This window comes from Loxodonta africana, chromosome 2 (assembly GCF_030014295.1).
Source record: "Loxodonta africana isolate mLoxAfr1 chromosome 2, mLoxAfr1.hap2, whole genome shotgun sequence".
NCBI classification, from domain to species: domain Eukaryota; kingdom Metazoa; phylum Chordata; class Mammalia; order Proboscidea; family Elephantidae; genus Loxodonta; species Loxodonta africana.
The window spans coordinates 97,515,700-97,537,450 of NC_087343.1; the positions used below are offsets into that span (position 1 = coordinate 97,515,700).

The 21,751-nt window shown below is 38.6% G+C and overlaps 1 protein-coding gene across 1 annotated transcript in view; it reads left to right on the forward strand.

Moving 5' to 3' along the window:
- The window catches only part of ADGRV1 (adhesion G protein-coupled receptor V1), a 614,420-nt gene that overhangs the window by 578,772 nt on the left and 13,897 nt on the right, over window positions 1-21,751 (forward strand). The window contains exons 87-88 of the mRNA XM_003404981.4: window positions 15,813-16,004; window positions 19,098-19,275. Coding sequence (XP_003405029.2) covers window positions 15,813-16,004; window positions 19,098-19,275 — 370 coding nt within the window. The remainder of the gene's footprint in view (window positions 1-15,812; window positions 16,005-19,097; window positions 19,276-21,751) is intronic.

Below are 21,751 nucleotides of genomic sequence, written 5' to 3' on the forward strand. Positions count from 1 at the left end.
TTCTGGTCTCAGGGTAGATGAGGTCAAGGTTCTTATAGACTATTGGCCCTATAGACTAGTTTCTTCTCTGAGTCTTTGGTTTCCTTCTCTTTTGCTCCAGATGAGTGAGACTGATAGTTGTATCTTAGATGGACACTCATAAACTTTTAAGACCCCAGACGTAATTCACTGAACTAAGATGTATAACATGAACTTTGTGAACTGTGTTATGCTAATTGACCAAGTAGTCCCATGAGATTATGGTCCCAAGGCTTCAAATCAAGTACCCCAATCTCATGAGGTTTTTGGCTGTGTCTAGGAAGTATCTGAAAACCCTGGTGGTGTAGTGGTTAAAGTCCTACGGCTACTAACCAAAGGGTTGGCAGTCCGAATCCACAAGGCGCTCCTTGGAAACTCTATGGGGCAGTTCTACTCTGTTCTATAGGGTCGCTATGAGTCAGAATCGACTCGACGGCACTGGGTTTGGTTTTTAGGTTAGGAAGTATCCATAACTTTGCCCCCATGTGCTTTATTATGTATATGAAGATACATGCATATATGGTGCTGCCTCAAAAAACTATAAATAGAACTACCTTATGATCCAACAATTCTACTCCTAGGTATATTCCCTAGACACTTAATATAAATGACACAAACAGACGTATGCACGCCTATGTTCATTGCAGCACTAATCACAATAGCAAAAACATGAAAACAGCCTAAGGGCCCATCAACAGGTGAATGGATAAGCAAAATGTGGTACATATATAAATGGAATACTATGCAACCATAAAGAATAATGATGAGTCCTCAAAGTATCTTATAATGCGGATGGATCAGGAGGACATTATGCTGAGTGTAATGAGTCAATCACAAGAGGACAAATATTGCATGATCCCACTTTTATAAAAAGACAAAAATACACATCCATACAGAAACCAACGTTCATTGGTGGTTACCAAGGGGAGCTGGGCAGGGAGAGGGGACATCACTCATTAGGTAGTAGACAGTTGTTATTTTTGGTGATAGGAAAGGTACTGTATGTGAGTGAAGTGTGCACAGCTTGACCAAAGTAAATGATGTCAGTAAAAAGTACACATATGCACACACAAAAAAAAGGACGTTTTTGGTAGTGCTAGAAAAATTTATGTATTTTTTTTGAAAATGTATAATTTTGCAACAACAATGAAGAATGTATGTATGTGGCTACTTATGTACATATGTATGCGTATGTGTGTATAGGTATGTATATGTGTATATACGTGATGCAGTGGTTAAGAGATCAGCTGCTAACCAAAAGGTTGGCAGGTTCAAATCCACCAGCCACTCTTTGGAAGCCCTGCGGGGCAGTTCTACTCTATTCTGTAGGGTCGCTATGAGTGCAAATTGACTCAACAGCAATGGGTTTGGATTTTAGTTTTATGTATATTTGCATATACATGTGAGTGTGTGCATGCATGTATGTTCAAGGATTTGTTTTTTAAGAAGGGCAATTTAAAGTATGCTGAAGAAAAGTATGCTTAAAAATATTTAACAATTATAATAAAATTTAAATAAGTAATCACAGTACATATTCTTACAATTTTATATTTTTTTCTCATTCAAAGCTCATTCCAATTTTATTCTTTTCTTGAAACTTTAAAGAAGCTCTTCTCAGATTCCAAACCTCTTCTTCATTATTTAGTTCTATCTCAGTAGTATTATGGCCACTTCCAATCTTCCCTACCCCTCAATCCTACCACCCAATTTGATTTGTACTTCTGATAATTTTTTGAAATAGGAACTGTCAAAGCAGGGGGTTAGTAGGGATATGGAGTTTGTATTCTTGTAGCTTTAAAAACAACTTAATTTGCAGTTCTTTCTATCATGTCAGAAATAGTCTGGCTCCTGATAAGTAGGTGTCACCACTAATTAATGCTCCATGCTTTGACACTTAACAGAAGCACGAAGAACACTGAAAGCCTCAGAGATGAAGCAGTGTAGAACAAACCTCAAAAGGAAAGGCTAAAGGAACAAAGATTTTATCATCTGGAGATGAGATTGCTGAAGCGTGACCTAATAATTGTCTTTTGGTTTATGAATATTTATCACAAAGTCAGCTGAAACCAAACATTTGTGTCCAGTAGTGACACACAGAGGAAAATGTTCTTAAATTGCAGATAGAAATAGTGGTTGTATAAAAGAAAGACTACTGTGTCTGTACGCTGAATATTTACAATAAAAACTTGTAGAATTCTTGTTCCTAGGGAATAAAAAATTTTGAATAGACATCTAAGCCCAATCTTGAAAAGTGAAGGTTGCTACCCAGATATATTTTTAGTCACAGACGTGTCTAAGGCCATCTAGACCAAGCCAGTTGAACTTTTATTGATTTTACTAGTTCTGAATACATGTTGTTATTGTGTGCTGTCAAGTTGATTCCACCTCATAACAACCCTGTAGGACAGAGTAGAACTGCCCCATAGGGTTTCCAAGGCAGTAAACTGTGAACTGTGAGGATGGCTCAGGACTGGGCAATGTTTCGTTCTGTTGCGCACAGAGGCCAACTCGACCACACCTAACAACAGCAACAGACTTTAAGGAAGTAGATTGCCAAATCTTTCTCCCACAGAATGGCTGGTGGGTTCGAACAGCCAACCTTTCAGATAGCAGCAGAGCTCTTAACCACTATGCCACCAGGGCTCCTATGAATACATAGTGTCCTTTAAATTAATAAGGAATTATCGAAAAAACTTGTCATAACCTATGGTAAATAAGAGGCAATTTCCTATCCCACCCAAATATTTTTAAAAGCATTTAGAGGATCCCTGGGTAGCAGAAATGGTTAAGTGCTTGACTACTAGTTGGAAGAGTTAGTGGCTGGAACCCACTGAGCTGAGGCACCTCAGGGGACAGGCCTAACAGTCTGCTTCCAAAGGTCACAGGCTTGAAAACCCTATGGAGCAGTTCTGTTCTGCACACGTGGGGTCACTATGAGTTGGAATCCACTCGATGGCAACTAGTAACAACGATATTAACCAAAAAAGGGTGAAATAAATGTGTCGTCAGAAAAACATAAACTGAAACATTTCATCGTTAGCAGCCTTGTGTTAAAAGGCATTTGGGCAATAATTGTTCCCATGGTTTTCTAAGTGTTTCAGTTGTGTTGACTATCCAACAGCTGTCAAGGTGATTCCTGTCCCCTCTCCAATCCTACTGTCTCCCACTGATGAAATTTAAAAGCAAAATTCTCTTATTTAACAAATATTTCGTAAGCCCCACTGCATGCTAGGTACCACGTTGTTGTCAGCTGCTCTTCCCAGCTCATGACAAGCCCATGCACAACGGACCGAAATGCTGCTGGTCCCGGGCATGGAGACTTAGGAAATGAGATCATTATGATCCACAGGAGGATTTTCATTAGCTGATTTTGGAAGTAGATCACCAGGCCTTTCTTCCTAGTTTGTCTTAGTCTGGAAGCTCCCCTGAAACCTGTTCAGCATCATAACAACACCAAAGCATCTACTTACAGAGATACGGTGGCCGCGCATGAAGTGCATTGAGAGGGAATTGAACCTGGGTCTCTCACATGGAAGACAAGAATTCCACCACTGAACAACCAATGCACCCTGCTTATAAACTAAAAAATACAACATTTCAGCTTTTGTAGAAGTTACAGTTTAATAGAAGGTATTATTATTTTTAATCTCAATTTTGTAATTCTGGAGCTAAAGAACCCACAAGAAGACCTATTTTTTAATCAAGATTTTCATTCCTGTAATTCTCTTATCCTGCCTTGTTTTGTGCACTTTCTTGTTGTTTCTTTTAGTTACTATCTAGTAGCTCTGACTCCTAGTGACCTTATGTATAACAGAATAAAATATTGCCCAGTCCTGTGCTATCTTCCTGATTTTTGGTATATATGAGTCCGTTGTTGAGTCTAAGCACTTTCTAGTTAAAAGATAGGTAGTATTGACTAGACCTTCAGTATTGCAGACTCAAGGCTTGAGTTTTTTCTTCAGTTCTTTCAACTTGAGAAATGCCAAGTATGTCCTTCCCATTTGGTTCTCTACCTCTAGATCTTTGCACGTCATTACAAATACTTTGTCTTCTCGAGCAGCCCTTTGAAATCTTCTGTGCAGCTCTTTTACTTCATCATTTCTTCCTTTCGCTTTTAAAAATAAAACCTTTTGCTTTAGCTACTAAGAATGCAAGAGCAAATTTCAGTCTCTTCTGACATCTATTTTGGTCTTTTCTTTCTTTCCTGACTTTTTAATAACCTCTTGCTTTCTTCATGTATGGTGTCCTTGGTGTCATTCCACAATTCCTCTGGTCTTTAGTCACTAATGTTCAATGCATCAAATCTATTCTTGAGATGGTCTCTAAATTCGGGTCGTATATAGTCAAGGTCATACTTTGGCACTTGAGGACTCATTCTAATTTTCTTCAGTTTCAACTTGAGCTTGCATATGAGCAACTGACAGTCTGTTTCACAGTTGGCCGCTGGCCTTGTTCTGATTAACGATATTAAGCTTTTCCATCATCTCTTTCCACAGATGGAAACCCTGGTGGCATAGTGATTAAGAGCTACAGCTGCTAACCAAAATTCGGCAGTTCAAATCCACCAGGCACTCCTTGGAAACCCTATGGGGCAGTTCTACTCTGTCCTAAAGGGTTGCTATGAGTCGGGATCGACTCGATGGCAACAGGTTTGGTTTTGGTTTTGGTTTTTTTCCACAGATGTAGTTGATTTGATTCCTATGCATTCTGTCTAGTAGACCATATGATTGTCCGGTTCAAAATGTTCAATACCAGTCCATTTCAGCTCACTAATGCCTAGGATATTGATGTTTATGTATTCCATTTCATTTTTGACCATTTCCAGTTTTCTTAGATTCATACTTCATACATTCTATATTCTGATAATTAACGGATGTTTGCAGCTGTTTCTTCTTATTTTGAGTCATGCCACGTAAGCAAATGCAGGTCCCAAAAGCTTGATGCAATCCATGGTATTAAGATCGACTCTACTTTGAGGAGGCAGCTCTTCCCCAGTCATATTTTGAGTGCCTTCCAACCTGAGGGGCTCATCTTCCCGCATTATATCAGACAGTGTTTCACAGCTATTAATAAGGTTATCAGTTGCTAATTTTTTTCTGAAGTAGATCACCGGGTCCTTCTTCCTAGCCCGTCTTAGTCTGAAAGCTCAGCTAAAACTTGTCCACCATGGGTGACCCTCCTGGTATTTGAATACTGGTGGCATAGTTTCCAGCATCAAAGCAAGAAGTTGCAATATTGAAGGATTCCATGGGGAAAATATTAAATGACATATGAAGCATCAAAATACGATGGAATGAATACACAGAGCCACTGTGCCAAAAAGACTTCGTCAATGTTCAACCATTTCAGGAGGTATCATACAGTCAAGAACCCATGGTACTGAAAAAGGTCCAAGTTGCACTGAAGGTGTTGGTGAGAAACAAAGCTCCAGGAATTGATGGGATACCAATTGAGATGTTGTAGCAAACAGATGCAGTGCTGGAAGCGCTCACTCTTCTATGCCAACAAATTTGGAAGACAGCTACCTGGGCAAGTGACTGGAAGAGATCCATATTTCTGCCTATTCCCAAGAAAAGTAATCTAACTGAATTCAGAAATTATAGAGCAATATCATTAATATCGGAAACCCTGGTGGTGTAGTGGTTAAGTGCTACAGCTGCTAACCAAAGGGTCGGCAGTTCAAATCCACCAGGCTCTCCTTGGAAACTCTATGGGGCAGTTCTACTCTGTCCTGTAGGGTCACTGTGAGTCAGAACCAACTCGATGGCAATGGGTTTGGTTTTTGGTTTATCATTAATACCACACACAAGTAAAATTTTGCTGAAGATTGTTCAGAAGTGGCTACAGCAGTATATGACAGGGAACTGCCAGAAATTCAGGCAGGATTCAGAAGAGGTCATGGAGCCAGGGATATCTTTGCTGTTGTTGGATGGATCCTGGCTGAAAACAGAGAATGCCAGAAAGATGTTTACGTGTGTTTTATTGAATATGCAAAGGCATTTGACTGTGTGAATCATAACAAATTATGGATAACATTTCACAGAATGGGAATTCTAGAACACTTAATTGTGCTCCCGAGGAACCTGTACATAGATCAACAGGCAGTCATTCAAACAAAGCAAGGGGATGCGTGATTTAAAGTCAGGAAAGTATGTGTCAAGGTTGTATCCTTTCACCATACTTAATCAGTCTGCATGCTGTGCAAATATTCTAAGAAGCTGAACTACACGAAGAACGGAAGACTCATTAACAACCTGCAATATTCAGATGACACAACTTTGCATGCTGAAAGTGAAGAGGACTTGAAGCATTTACTGATGAAGACCAAAGACCACAACCTTCAGTATGGATTACACCTCAACATAAAGAAAACAAAAATCCTCACAACTGGACCAATAAGCAACATCATGATAAATGGAGAAAAGATTGAAGTTGTCAAGGATTTCATTTCACTTGAAACCACAACCAACACCCATGAAAGTAGCAGCCAAGAAATCAAAAGATGCATTGTACTAGGCAAATCTGCTGCAAAAGATCTCTTTAAAGTGTTAAAAAGCAAAGATGTCGCCTTGAAGGCTAAGGTGTGCTTGACTCAAACCATGGTGCTTTCAATTGCCTTATATGCATGTGAAACCTGGATGATCAATAAGGAGGACCAAAGGAGAATTGAGGCCTTTGAATTCTGGCATTGGCTAAGAATATTGACTATACCATGGACTGCCAAAACAACAAACAAATCTGTCTTGGAAGAAGTACAACCAGAATGCTCCTTAGAAGCAAGGATGGTGAGACTACATCTCACATATTTTGGACATCTTACCGGGAGGGATCAGTCCCTGGAGAAGGACGTCATGCTTGGTAAAGTAGAGGGTCAACAAAAAAGAGGAAGACCCTCAATAAGATGGATTGATACAGTGGCTACAACAACGGGCTCAAGCATAACAAGGATTATGAGGATGGCACAGGACTGGGCAGTCTTTAGTTGTGTTGTCCATAGGTCACTATGAATTAGAACAGACTAGATGGCACCTAACAGCAACAACATTGATTGGACCACTTGTTGTATGACTCCATTACTTATTTTTGAACTTTTCTTGTGTTAATGTCTTATCTCTTTATTCATCTTCGGTTACAGTCATTGGATTCTCTATTTCAGGGATACCATTACCAATCTGGTACACAATGCTTAAGTGCTTGGCTGCTAGCCAAAAGTTTGTCAGTTTGAACCTTCCCAGTGGTTCCTTGGGAAAAAGACCTGGAGATCTGCTTTCATAAAGATTACAGTCTAGTCCCAGACAGAGATGGAGAAAAATGTAGAACAAAATTCTAACTCGGAAAGAAAGACCAGACTTGCTGGTCTGACAGAGACTGGAGAATCCCTGAGAATATGGCCCCCAGACACTCTTTCAGTTCAGTAATGAAGTCACTCCTTAGGTTCACCCTTCAGCCAAAGATTCGACAGGGCCAATAAAACAAAATGAGACTAAAGGGGCACACCAGGCCAGGGGCAAGGACTAGAAGGCAGGAGGGGACAGGAAAGCTGGTAATAGGGGACCCAAGGTTGAGAAGGGAATGTACTGACATGTCGTGGGGTTGTTAACCAATGACATAAAACAATATGTGTACTAACAGTTTAGTGAGAAACTAGAGTTTGTTCTGTAAACCTTCGTCTAGAGTACTATAAAAAAATAGAAAACAAAAAAAAAAGAGTACAGCCTAGAAAACCCTGTGGGGCAGTTCTGCTTTAACACGTGTTCAACAGGAGTCAAAATCAACTAAATGGCGCACAACAACAACAATATTGGCTTCTTTAATTCCTTTAATCTGTCTTTTTCATCTTAATTCACTGGAATTTTATATTAGCAAAATCTCTTCCTTTCTCTTCAAATCCTTGAGGTCATGATATACCGTATCCATAGTCAGTTTCAGCTACTGACAACACAGTCTTTGATCATCTCTCATAGAAAACAGTTATGTATGTGATGCCTTATGGCAGAGGCCTTTCACCAGTCTCTTCTTGCCTATAGACCTGTCTTTTTGTTCCTAAAACATTTCACTGCTGGTACCACTGTAAAATTTACATTTTAATATGTAACCTGATTCAATTCTTCGTATATAATATATATTAATAGCAGATTAAGTACTATCTCCTGCATTTTTTTAAATAATTTTTATTGTGCTTTAAGTGAAAGTTTACAAATCAAGTCAGCCTCTCACACAAAAACCCATATACACCTTGCTACACACTCCCAATTACTCTCCCCCTAATGAGACAGACCGCTCCCTCCTTCCACTCTCTCTTTTCATGTCCACTTCGCCAGCTTCTAACCCCCTCCACCCTCTCCTCTCCCCTCCAGACAGGAGATGCCAACACGGTCTCAAGTGTCCACCTGATCCAAGAAGCTCACTCCTCACCAGCATCCCTCTCCAACCCATTGTCCAGTCCAATCCATGTCCAAAGAGTTGGCTTCAGGAATGGTTCTTGTCCTGGGCCAACAGAAGGTCTGGGGGCCATGACCACCGGGATCCTTCTAGTCTCAGTCAGACCATTAAGTCTGGTCTTATGAGAATTTGGGGTCAGCATCCCACTGCTCTCCTGCTCCCTCAGGGGTTCTCTGTTGTGTTCCCTGTCAGGGCAATCATCGGTTGTAGCCGGGCACCATCTAGTTCTTCTGGTCTCAGGATGATGTAGTTGCTGGTTCATGTGGCCCTTTCTGTCTCTTGGGCTCACAATTGCCTTGTGTCCTAGGTGTTCTTCATTCTCCTTTGATCCAGGTGGGTTGAGACCAATTGATGCATCTTAGATGGCAGCGTGCTAGCATTTAAGACTCCAGACGCCACTCTTCAAAGTGGGATGCAGAATGTTTTCTTAATAGATTTTATTATGCCAATTGACTTAGATGTCCCCTGAAACCATGGTCCCCAGACCTCTGTCCCTGCTACACTGGCCTTCAAAGCATTCAGTTTATTCAGGAAACTTCTTTGCTTTTGGTTTAGTCCAGTTGTGCTGACCTCCCCTATATTGTGTGCTATCTTTCCCTTCACCTAAAGTAGTTCCTAGCTACTATCTAATTAGTGAATGCCCCTCTCCCACCCACCTTCCCTCCCTCCCCCCTCTCATAACCACAAGAGAATGTTTTCTTCTCAGTTTAAACTATTTCTCAAGTTCTTATAATAGTGGTCTTATACAATATTTGTCCTTTTGCAACTGACTAATTTCACTTAGCATAATGCCTTCCAAGTTCCTCCATGTTATGAAATGTTTCACAGATTCCTCACTGTTCTTTATCGATGTGTAGTATTCCATTGTGTGAATATACCATAATTTATTTATCCATTCATCTGTTGATGGGCACCTTGGTTGCTTCCATTTTTTTGCTATTGTAAACAGTACTGCAGTAAATATGGGTGTGCATATATTTGTTTGTGTAAAGGCTCTTATTTCTCTAGGATATATTCCAAGGAGTGTGATTGCTAAATCATACAGGTAGTTCTATTTCTAGCTTTTTAAGGAAGCGCCAAATCGATTTCCAAAGTGGTCGTACCATTTGACGTTCCCACCAGCAGTGTGTAAGTGTTCCATTCTCTCCACAGCCTTTCCAACATTTATTATTTTGTGTTTTTTGGATTAATGCCAGCCTTGTTGGAGTGAGATGAAATCTCTTTGTAGTTTTGATCTGCATTTCCCTAATGGCTAATGATCGTGAACATTTCCTCATGTATCTGTTAGCTACCTGAATGTCTTCTTTGCATATTTTTATCATACATCATTAGTCAAAACTCTTTGCCAGAATTAAAATAAATATTAGAAATAGGGGCCATATGGAGTCACTATGTCAGGTTGCTCAACACATTAAATTCAGGATTACTGAGAACTTTTGCAGTATGAGTGTGTTACGGCTCATTAGTGAAGGATATAATCTGAAGTCTGTCACACTAGCTCAGATACTATTCAGAATTTGAAAAATGAAATGTACATAGTAAAATCTAATGTTTTACTTTATTTAGAGACAAATAACCTTCAAGAAATGGGCCCAGAGAGCTTTCTGTAACATGAAAGAATGATTGCATAAGAGAGGCTGGGACGAAAAGGTGCTGACATAGGCAACCTGCATGCAGTTATTGTTAGAATAGATGGGTTTTATACTCTCTCCTGATACCGTGTGACAAGTTACACAAGGCATAACTGCTCCTAGTTGAGTGTTGAATCTTAAGTCTTTGGGTTTCAGATTAGTTCCCCAAATGAGTATGACGACGGAGACTTCACTTCCTTCAGATACAGGCAGCTTGTTTAACCTTCCTGTTTACTCACTTCTCCCCTGCCACCACTCCTCGGTTAAATTTGTGAAATGGTAATATCAATTCTTTTTCCATCTCATCTAGAAGACTGATAAAAATTATTAAGATAAGCGGCCAAAATCTCCTGTACTTATTTTCCTTCTTGATAATGGTACATTTTTAAGAGTATTTATTAACCCTTTAGACCATTATGGAGCCCTGATGGTGCAGTGGTTGAGAGCTCAGCTGTTAATCAAAAGGTTGGCAGTTCAAATCTACCAACCACTCCTCCAAAACCCTATGGGGCAGTTCTACTCTGTCCTGTAAGGTCACTATGAGTGGAAATTGGCTCAAAGGCAATGGGTTTGGTTTAGACCATATGGTCTCACATCTCACTTTTAATGAAAGCTTAAATTCTTGAGTCAAAAGAAATACAGAATTGGCCATAGTGGGCATGGTTAATCCAGATATAGTCTAACTAAAGATTTTTTAAAGCATTTTTTAAAATTTATTTAATTTTTGTTGTCATTGAAAATATACACAGCAGAACATATACCAGTTCACCAGTTTCTACAAGTACATTTCAGTGACATCAAATACATTTTTCAAGTTGTGCAACCATTCTCACTCTCCTTTTCCAAATTGTTCCTCCACCATTAGCATAAACTTACTGCCCCCTAAGTTTCCTATCTAATCTTTCTAGTTGGTGGTGTCAATTTGATCCTGTATAGATAGTTCTTAAAAGAGCACAATGCTCAAGGAAGACGTTCTTTACCTATTAAGCTATGTATTGTTTGGTTGTAAGAAGACTTTAGGGGATTTTTTGTTTTCAGGTTTAAAGATTATCTCAGGGCAGCAGTTTCGGGGGTTCATCCAGCCTATATGGCTCCCGAAAGTCTGGTTTCCATGAGAATTTTAAAATCTGTTCTGTATTTTCCCCTTTTGATCAGGATTCTTCTGTAGAACCTTAGATCAAAACGTTCAGTATTGGTAGCCAGGCACGATCCAGTTCTTCTGGTCTCATGGCAGAGGAGGCTGTTGTTCATGGAGGCAATAAGCTACACATTCCATTTCCTTGTATTCCTGACTCTCCTTCCTCTGTTGCTCCAGACAAATGGAGATCAGTTATTGTACCTTGAATGGTGGTTTGCAAGCTTTTAAAACCCCAGGTACTACTCATTGGGCTGGGAGGTAGAACTAAAATATTATTAGGCCAATTAACTGGGTTGTCACATGAAACTATTACCCTGAACCTCCAAACCAAGAAACCAAATCCCATAATTTATTTAGTTGTACATAAGCAGCCTTAGCAGTTGCTCTTTATTAATTTTTCTTGTTGTTGTTATAAATGTATCTATCATACAACTTTTGCCATTTCAACTTTTTACAGTTGTACAACTTACTGACAGCAGTTAGTTAATTGGCTGTGCAACCCTACCCTTAATGTGATTTTTCCTTCATCATTAACTGAAACTCAGCATTCCATAAACAATAACCCCCCTTTCCCACTCCCTCCTCCCACATGATAATCCCTAATAAACTTTGGTCTCTATACATTTGACTGTTCTCGTCTTTTTATATAGGTGAAATCATGCAATATTTGTCCTTTTATGACTGACTTATTTCACTCAGCATAATGTCTTCAAGCTCCACCCATGCTGTAGCATGTATCAAGACTTCATTTCTCTTTCTGGCTGAGTAGTATTCCATTGTATGTGTGTACTATAGTTTGTTTACCCATTCATCCATTGATTACCATTTAGGTTGTTTCCACCTTTTGGCTATTGTGAATAGTACTGCAATGAACATGGATGTACATATGTCTGTTCATGTTGCTGCTCTCAAGTCCCTTGCATGTATTCCCAGCAGTGAAATTGCTGAGTCATATGGTAATCTTTTTTTTTTTTTTTTTTTAGTGTTTTGAGGAACCGCCACACTGTTTTTACAATGGCTGTACCATTTTTGCATTCCCACCAGCAATGGATAAGGATTCCAATTTCTCCACATCCTCACCAACATTGGTTGTTTTGTTTTTCTTTTGTTTTGTTTTTTATCCTAGTGGGAGTGTAGTGGCTTTGATTTGCATCTCTTGGATGGCTAATAATATTGAGCATCTCTTCATATGTTTGGTGGCCATTTGAATGTCCTCTTTGGTGAATTGTCTTTTTAAGTCCTTTTCCCATTTTTTGATTGGGGTATTTGTCTTTTTGTTGTTAAGTTGCCAAAGTTTTATATATATTTTGGTCATTAGATTTGTAGTGGATGTACAGTTTCCAAAGATACTCTCCCAGTTGGTAACTTGTCTTCTCACTTTTTTGGTAAAGTCTTTTGACGAAAGTTTTTAATTTTGTTCAATTGTTTATTTTGTCTCTAGTTGTTTGTGCATTTGGTATTATTTTAGATAACCCATTGTTAAAAGGTAGTCCCGACAGCATTGCCCCTGCATTTTCTTCTATGAATTTTATGTTTTTAGGTTTCACATGTAGGTCCTCAATCCATTTCAAATTTGTTTTTGTATATGGTGTGAGGCATGAATCCTGTTTCGTTTTTCTGCATGTGAAGATAGAATTTTCCCAGCACCATTTATTGAGAGACTCTTCTTTCCCCATCGAATGGACTTAGCACCCTTGTCAAAACCAGAAGACCATAGATGTGTGGGTTTATTTCTGGACTATCAATTCTGTTCCATTGGTCTATGTGTCTATTGTCATACCAGTACCAGGCTGTTCTGATTACTATAGCTGTATAATATGAAAGCATTTTTCATGATTGCAGTAGAAGAGGAAACAAAGTAACCAAAACAGCAGTGTGTAGAAGGGAAGTCTCTTCTCTGTAGGCCTTCACTAGGTAATGAATAGAAAGAACAGATAGATTATGTATCTCCTGCTTCTGAAACAGTTATCCCATTATGTTGTAAGATATTATTGTATTCGTAAGCAACTTGAAAGTAAAAAGCATGGTTTATCCTTGTATCTCATTGCCTGGCAGTGTACACAGTAGCTGTTCAACAATAGTAGGTTGAATAATTGAGATTCTAGATTTCTCTTTTAAAGTACTTTTACAGATCTGCATAAAGAGGAGAGCCTGAGATTTAGTATGTAATGTTTGGAATGGGGACTTGTTTTTATTCTGAGGTCAGAAACCCCCACAGCTGAGTACTTGAGATTATGAAGGTCCTTTTCCTATATTTGCCCAGCCTTGGCTGGACACAGGCAAATGTCATACAATCTGCATTTATTCTTTCATTTCTGTTTTAATAGTGTTTATGTTTCCTGGGGAGCAACTATAAGATTCAGAGTATTTACTATATAGTTCTATCTTTTAAGAAAAAAAAGAACGCAGTTTTCACATGCGAGTTATTTTCAGCAGGCGGTTCCTTTCCTGAAGCACAAAGAGCTAGATATGAAAACAAACAAGAGAGAAAATGTGCTGTTTTTACAAATGGGTCCTTAGAGATGGATTTCAAAGCTTAGTTTTAGTTTCCTGATCTAGCTTTTACCCTATCATTTCACAGCCCTTAGAGAAATGCTGAAATAAATCAATGACATTCGCACAATTTTTAAGGCTGACAGTTTAATTTTTTTCCTGTTTTGTCTATCGCTGTTGCCAGTGGAATTAGGTCTTATCCATGTAAAAAATTAATTTGTACAAAAACAATCTTGAATGTGTATGTGTGTTTTCAGGAAGATTTGTTTCTGCTAATGGTCACATCATTTACACGTGAAACTAATTATCTTTCCCTACATAATTTAAAATTGTAATGCCCCCCCGAGAAAAACCCTAATTCAAAAAGAAATATGACTCATTTTATAGCATTGTTAGAATAATTACATTTTACGAATATTTTTAGTAGATAAACTATTGATTTTAAAACATATTTGTTAAAGTAGAGGCCAGCCTGGGGAGGGGTCATTCCAGTAGAAAAGGAGAAAGATCAATTTATGACCTTATTCTGGAGATGGCCAAAAAAAAAAAAAAAAAAAAGCCAAACCCGAGATGGCAGCAGAGATCAAATGCTAGAGCATGTACATCTTGCAATCGTCCTTTAATTTCATTTTATATTAAAAGCTGCTTGTAATTCTTAAACCCTGGTGTTTTCTAATGGACTTTGTATTCTTCATACCAGCAGTTGCAAGTTTCAGGCCCACAAGTACAATTATTGTTTCTACACTCCTAGAAATTTTAGGAACCATGGGAAAATGCAAATTTCACAAAATAAATATTTTTTGTGTGTTTTCTCAAAAAATTTGGCATTAACTCCTTTTTATATTTAATAAACTAGTTAAGTATCTTGCCTTTATGTTTGTGTATTAATATAAGTATTTTAGTAACTAAGATTCTTATTTGCTTCCAAAACTTTGATACCAGGATTAGCAGACAAAAAAGGCATAATTGAATGTACTTTAATTGGCTAAGTGTAAAGGTCGAAATTAACAAGTTTTATAGAAACACCATTAGACGTATACAGTAGATCCCTTGTGGAAATCATGAAGGACAGCCAGTGTAGACGGTAGCCAGAACACAAATACAAAATTTGACTTGCTATCTGTGACGAAAGCAGAGCAATTGTCAAATCTGACGTGGTTGCAAAAGAATTTAAAGGGCCAGCAGGTCTTTAAGAACACAAAAGATAGCTTTGTTGTTCTTATGTAACATTTACTAAGAAGCAAGGCATGCTAAGTATTAAACAGTCCACAAGACTCTTTTGAGTCCCTACCCAATGATTCCATTTCCAGATGAGATAAGTAGGTGAGATATGTCAATAAAATCAGGACTATCGATTAGCACTGGCCTTCCAGAAATCTACAGCTGACTTGGAGCGTTAATTAGCGTCCCACCTGAACCATTTGGAAACCCTGGTGGTTCAGTGGTTAAGTGCTACAGCTGCTAACCATGAAAGTCGGCAGCTCAAATCCACCAGGCGCTCCTTGGAAATTCTATGGAGCAGTTCTACTCCGTCTTATAGCGTCGCTATGAGTGGGAATCGACTCAACGGCAATGGGTTTGGGTTTTTTTTGTTGTTGTTGTTGTTTCAACCATTTTGCTAAGAAAAAAGAGAGAGAGAGAATAAATGAGATACATGGGAAAAGAAGGTAATTTTTTGAAAGGTAAGAGTTTTGGCTTCTAAAACAAAATGTACACTACTAATCAGATATAGGATTTCCAAGGATCTCCTTATGTCTGATTAGTAGTATACATTCTGTTTTAGAAGCCAGAAAGATACACTTCTACAATTCAGTTTGCATGTATTAGTTGGACTAGATTTCACAGTTACTTTGGTTTTAACCAAGGGGATAAAATTGTTAGTGAGAGGGCAGTTTTCCTAACTTTTTTGTTATATCCAGAAATTTGTAGTGACATCTTGCTAGTCTCCTAGCATGTTGTTGAATTCTTAGCTTTTGGTAGAATTTGGAGACCACTTGTAAAAAACAATCAGCTACACATAAAACCAGGTTTATTCTTCAGCCATTCTAGGAGGTCATCATTTGACATGCTGGTGTTCTTTTCTTTTGCAGGGCCTTTACGTGTTTGTGGTTTATTTCATTCTACACAACCAGATGTGCTGCCCCATGAAGGCCAGCTACACAGTGGAAATGAATGGGCACCCAGGGCCCAGCACAGCCTTCTTCACACCTGGGAGCGGAATGCCTCCTACTGGAGGGGAGATCAGCAAGTCCACCCAGAATCTTATCAGTGCTATGGAGGAGGTGCCTGCCCTCACCACCACCTCCCACCACCCCTACGACCACCCCAACCCTGCCCACCACAACCCCATACTCCCACCTCACCCCACCACCTGTCCCCCACCACTCCATCCATCCCTTTTCGTGCTTCTCTCTCACTTTGGGAAAAGGTTGGCAGTTCGAATACACCAGGCACTCCCTGGAAACTTATGGGGCAGTTCTACTCCATCCTATAGGGTCGCTATGACTCAGAATTGGCTCTACAGCAACAGGTTTGGGGTCTTTTTTGGTTTATCTAAGATACTTGATTTGCTTACTGTGGTATCAAGGACCCGTGATGGCACTCAGCTGCTACCCACAGGTCGGAGGTTGAAACCCACCAGCTTTTCTGAAGTAGGAAGATGTGGCAGTCTGTAAGATTACAGCCTCGGAAACCCCATGGGGTGGGCAGTTTTCCTCTATCTTTTAGGGTCGCTATGAATTGAAACTGACTCCACAGCAATGGGTACTGTGGTTTCACACCAGTTATCTAATTCTTCTTTCTTTCTTACCCTGTGAGTTGAGGTCTGTACCAGCAATTTGTATTGGGAATGACACAGCATAATTTGACATCTCCTTCTTCAGAATCTTCCTAATTTGCCACGGCAGTGTCTGAATCTGCATTAAAAAAAATTTTTTTTTTCTTAAAGTACTATTACTCTTTAAAATAATTTCACAGCTCTCTTCCTTCATCCCAACTCATTACCTCAATCTCAACAAGCTCTCAGTGGAAAGAAAATAGGGTGAAATTCGTTTTAACTTAATTAAATATCAGGAAGTATTTCAGAACAAAGGCTCAGAAACTTGCTTCAGCAAGCTCTAGCAGAAAACCTAGCCAGGATTTCCTCTGTAACATCTACCTCCCACTGCTCTCTGCATTCTGTCCACATCATTTTGATCTCCTATGTTTAAATCACCTTGCCACTGACCTGTCAGTAATGCTGTGCATACTACTGAGACCACTGCTCAGATTTTAAAATACCTGAAGACATTGACCAGGAAGAGGTGGTAATGCAGCCAATTACCGGCCGTGCCCAAGGTCTGTTTGGCACACAGCTTACACAGCTCATATTGCATATTGCTTCTCTGTATTAATGACCCAAGAGGAACAGTATGTGAGTTTGCATCCTCAAAATGGCAGGTGCCTCCATCTGAAAGGAAGATGATAGGTAGATAGAACTGCCCAGAGATTTTTTTTTTTTTTTTTTGCCTTCTATGATGAGGTAGAGAATAATTTTATTCATGTCAGGTTGAAATTAAGTAGCATAACTGCAAACCAAATATAGTATTTAAAAGCTGGAATATATCATTCGTACTGTTAGGCATTTAGTGCCATTTCTCGACCCCAAAAGTCCTTTAAAGGGAATCGTTTAACATCACAGTTGGTACCAGTGGAAATGGATATTTTTAGAATCAACAACTCACAAGTGAATCTTTTCAAAAAAGTTTAAGTTTTTTGAATTTTCACCCAATCTAGTATCTGTCTGTATCTGAAATGTCTAATATGTTAGCCATTAGCTACATATAGAGGGCCGTGGTGGTAGAATTCACACCTTCCACGTGGGAGACCCAGGTTGGATTTCTGGCCAGTGCACCTCAGGCACAGCCATCCTCATCTATCAGTGCAGGCTTGCATGTTGCTATGATGCCCAACAGGTTTCTGCAGAGCTTTCAGACTAAGACAGACTAGGAAGGAAAACCTGGCTGTCTACTCCCAAAACTCAGCCAGTGAAAACCCTAACATTAGTCCAATTCCTTTGTGAATTGGATTGCCATGAGTCGGGGGCCAGCTTACCAGCAGCTAACAACAACAGCCACATGTATCTATGCAAATTTAAACTAATTAAAATTCAAAAACATTAGAAATTCAGTTTCTCAGTCAGACGGGCAGCATTTTAAGTACTCAGTAGCCATATATGTCTTGTAGCTGCTGTATTAGAGAGCACAGATATAAAACATTTGTATCATCACAAAAAGTTCTATTGGACAGTGCTGGTCTGGATGTTCACCTTGTTAGTGACATTTTTTTAAGGTCCTTTTCACCAGTTATTTCTAAAATCCTCAGGTCACTTTTCTCAGTATGAGGCGTCCCTCATATTGGGAGGCAGCAGCTGTGACAGTCCAATTCCTGGCTAGCCCACTGCTTAAGCATTCCTTTTTGATGCTGCCCAACAACATACCCTAAAGTGTGCTCTGCATTCCTCAGAGGCTTAGAATTGGCCTTGATCCAGCAGCCATTGAGGGGCTGTCAGAAACATTCTAAAAAGCCATGCATAGGAGGGAAAGCATAGCAAAAGAAGGATTAAGGGCTTGTTTACCAGTAGCCTAGAGGGAAATGAATACATTTAGTCATTTTGAGATAGAATTATCTTTTTAATTATCAGTCAAAAAACAGGAATGCTTAGAATGCTATGAAATAACTTTTTTTTTTTTTTTCAATCCCTTATGCCCTTATAGGAAACCCTGGTGGTGGAGTAGTGGTTAAGTGCTGTGGCTGCTAACCAAAAGGTTGGCAGTTCGAATCCACCAGGCGCTCCTTGGAAACTCTATGGGGCAGTTCTACTCTGCCTTATAGGGTTGCTATGAGTCAGAATTGACTTGATGGCAGTGGGTTGGGTTTTATGCCCTTATAGATGCCTCCTATATTTTATAACATATATATATATATTTATATATATATTTTATAACATATATATATATGTTTTATCCTAAATTAAGGATTAAGAAGGTTCTTCTCCATTTCTTATATTTCTTAACAGAGTTTTCTTTGCATAACTCCTACAAAAATGTAAAATGTATTCATTGAGTTAAAAAAAAAAAAGTAGTTTTCTTTCTCTACACGTAACAGCATAGAAATCTACAAGTAATCCCAATAAAGAAATTGTTCAGAATCACCAGATTAGACTGCTTACGGACAGACATAATTTTCTAAGGAACAAAGATAAAATTAAAAGACTTAATTTCTAAAGATTTCAATAGCCCTTTCACTAGGCCATTACAATGATATACAGAGATAAAAAGTGAATATTTATGCATTCATATTATGGTTTCTTTTCCCTCCTACCCCAATTCAAAAAGGTACCACCTGACTGGGAGAGAGCATCCTTCCAACAAGCCAGTCAGGCCAGCCCTGACTTAAAGGCAAGTCCACAAAATGGCTCCACATTCCCTTCCTCGGGAGGATATGGCCAGGGGTCACTGATAGCCGATGAGGAATCCCAGGAGTTTGATGACTTGATATTTGCTTTAAAAACTGGTATGTATGACCCTACAAACCTCAATAAAAGTAGGCAGTCTTACTGTGCTACAGTTTGTGTCTCCTTCCCATGAAGCTTCAGAAGAAGTGCAATCAGCCACCCTTATTACATCCTGATTCTCATGACCCATTCCTAATCCCAGCCAAACTCTAGGATATTTTGTTCTTGGCATCAAAGATAGCACAACCTAAAAATGATTTATAATTTGCTTTTAAGAAAAAGACATACTCTAACTAAATGTAAATATCTCTGTCCTGGAATCTTGCTAGAGCTCCCAGATAATATTGAGACAAGTTCAGTATAAGACATCTTGGTTGGGATCTCATTGAGGGAGCTTGCCTCTGACCTGCCAAAGAGACCTTCTTATGGAGTATCTTAAAAGACCATGGATCTACCTGGTTGAAAGTCACACACTCTGGGGGGAAATAATTCATGAATGTCATTCTTTCTAGTGTCTAAATAATATTTAGATTTATAGTATATTATTATTTGTTAGAAAAGCTATTTTGAACATAAAGAAATTTTCCTTATTTTCAAATCATATGTGCAGATTTTTTCTCTTTTTTTCCTCAAAAAATGTTGAACTGTCACTACTCTACAAAATTTCAGTGAAACTTTTAATTTCCAGTTCTACAAACAAGAAAAAATATGTCCGTGCTTCACATCACAGATGAACTTATTGGAATATTTATTTAAAAGTATATTGTAAATACAGTTTAAGTGGCTATACGGTATATTGCTTTGCTAAAATGTTTTTCTTTACCATTATAAAGTAAAAATTTCATGCTATCTCTTAAGAATACTCCCGAAGTCCTAGGAATACCATCATATTTTCTTTGTACCTTTGGGTAGTTCATGAAATAAATTAATGATTATTCCAAGGTAAAATTTTCTTTGCTTTTTTTTATTGTCCGTTTGCTTATCCTTAAATCTTTTTTTGTTTATTTTTTACTACAGTAATTATGTTGTCCTAAATAGCTTATTGTAACTTCATTTTCTCTTTTATGAGTTTCTTATACTTCAAAGGACTTCAAAAGTATTATTTTTGGAATTGAAGCAATTAAATTCTAATTATTATCACAGTGGTTAAGAGCTATGGCTGCTAACAGAAGATCGACAGTTCAAATCCACAAGCCGCTCCTTGGAAACACTATGGGGCAGTTCCCCTCTCTCCTGTAAGGTCGCTGTGAGTCTGAATGGACTTGGTGGCAGTGGGTTTTTTAATGACGCAGATTATCTAAAATGCTTTTTATTTAGTTCAGTTTTGTTTTACTTATGATTAATTTTAAAGCACTTATTGTGATAGATGTTCTTAAGCTTCCTGTTTCACACTGATATTCAACGTAGACTCATTATCTTCATTAATTTGATTTAGACACCGGTTTAAAGTGGTGTTCTAGTATGAATTTCCAGAGTTTAGTTCAAGAGTTGAGGAGAAGTTAGCCAAATGAGAAGAGTTTAGGCACGTGGGAATTTACAAAATAATCCAAATATTCTTATCATGAGAAAGGAAGGAACTCTTTGCAAGAGAAAGTACCCTTTGAGTACTAGATATGTGGGCTTATCATATTATTTCTATATTCCTCTCATTTTTAGACTGTTCTTTCTGAATACATGAATTTTGAAAAATTATTTATGCTTATTAAAATTGATAAATTGTTAATGCTTGCCATTAGAATTAACAGATGGGAGGTAAATAAAATATTTAGAACAACAATGTTCGCTTTTTACATTGGGTTTCCCTAAAAGCAAACTTTAAGTTTTTCATAACCTACATTGTATCAGTGTCCCATGGATATCCGGTGAGTCTGTCTCCCCCATTTATAATTTATTGCCCACAAATTGTAAACATCCTGGCAGAAACTCTGTGTCTTAGTCATGTAGTGCTGCTATAACAGAAATACCACAAGTGGATGGTTTTCACAAAGAGAACTTTATTTCCTCACAGTAAACTAGGCTAAAAGTCCAAATTCAGGGCGTCAGCTCCAGGGAAAGGCATTCTCTGTTGGCCTTTTCATCAATGTTTCCTTAGATTAGGAGCTTATCCCCACAGGGACCCCGGGTTCAATGGATCCTCTCTGCTCCTGGCATGCTTTCTTGGTGGTATGAGGTCCCCCTGTCTCTCTGCTCGCTTCTCTTTTATATCTCAAGAGATTGCCTCAAGATACAATCCAGTCTTGTAGATTCAGTCCTCCCTCACTAGTGGAACTGCCGCCCATCCTCCCGCATTAACATCATAGAGGCAGGAACCATGGCCCAGCCAAATTGATACACACATTTTTGGGGGGACATAATTCAATCTGTCATGCATCTTTTTAAAGGTTTATAATGGTCGGCGCACTGTCTTGACCAATTTATCTGCTCAGTTGTTGATGTTTAATAAAAGAATCAATTAGGTAGTTTTGACAGTCATCATCAGCATAATCACTGCATGATACACTCATGTAAAGCTAGGCTGAAAGGAAAACTGCTTAA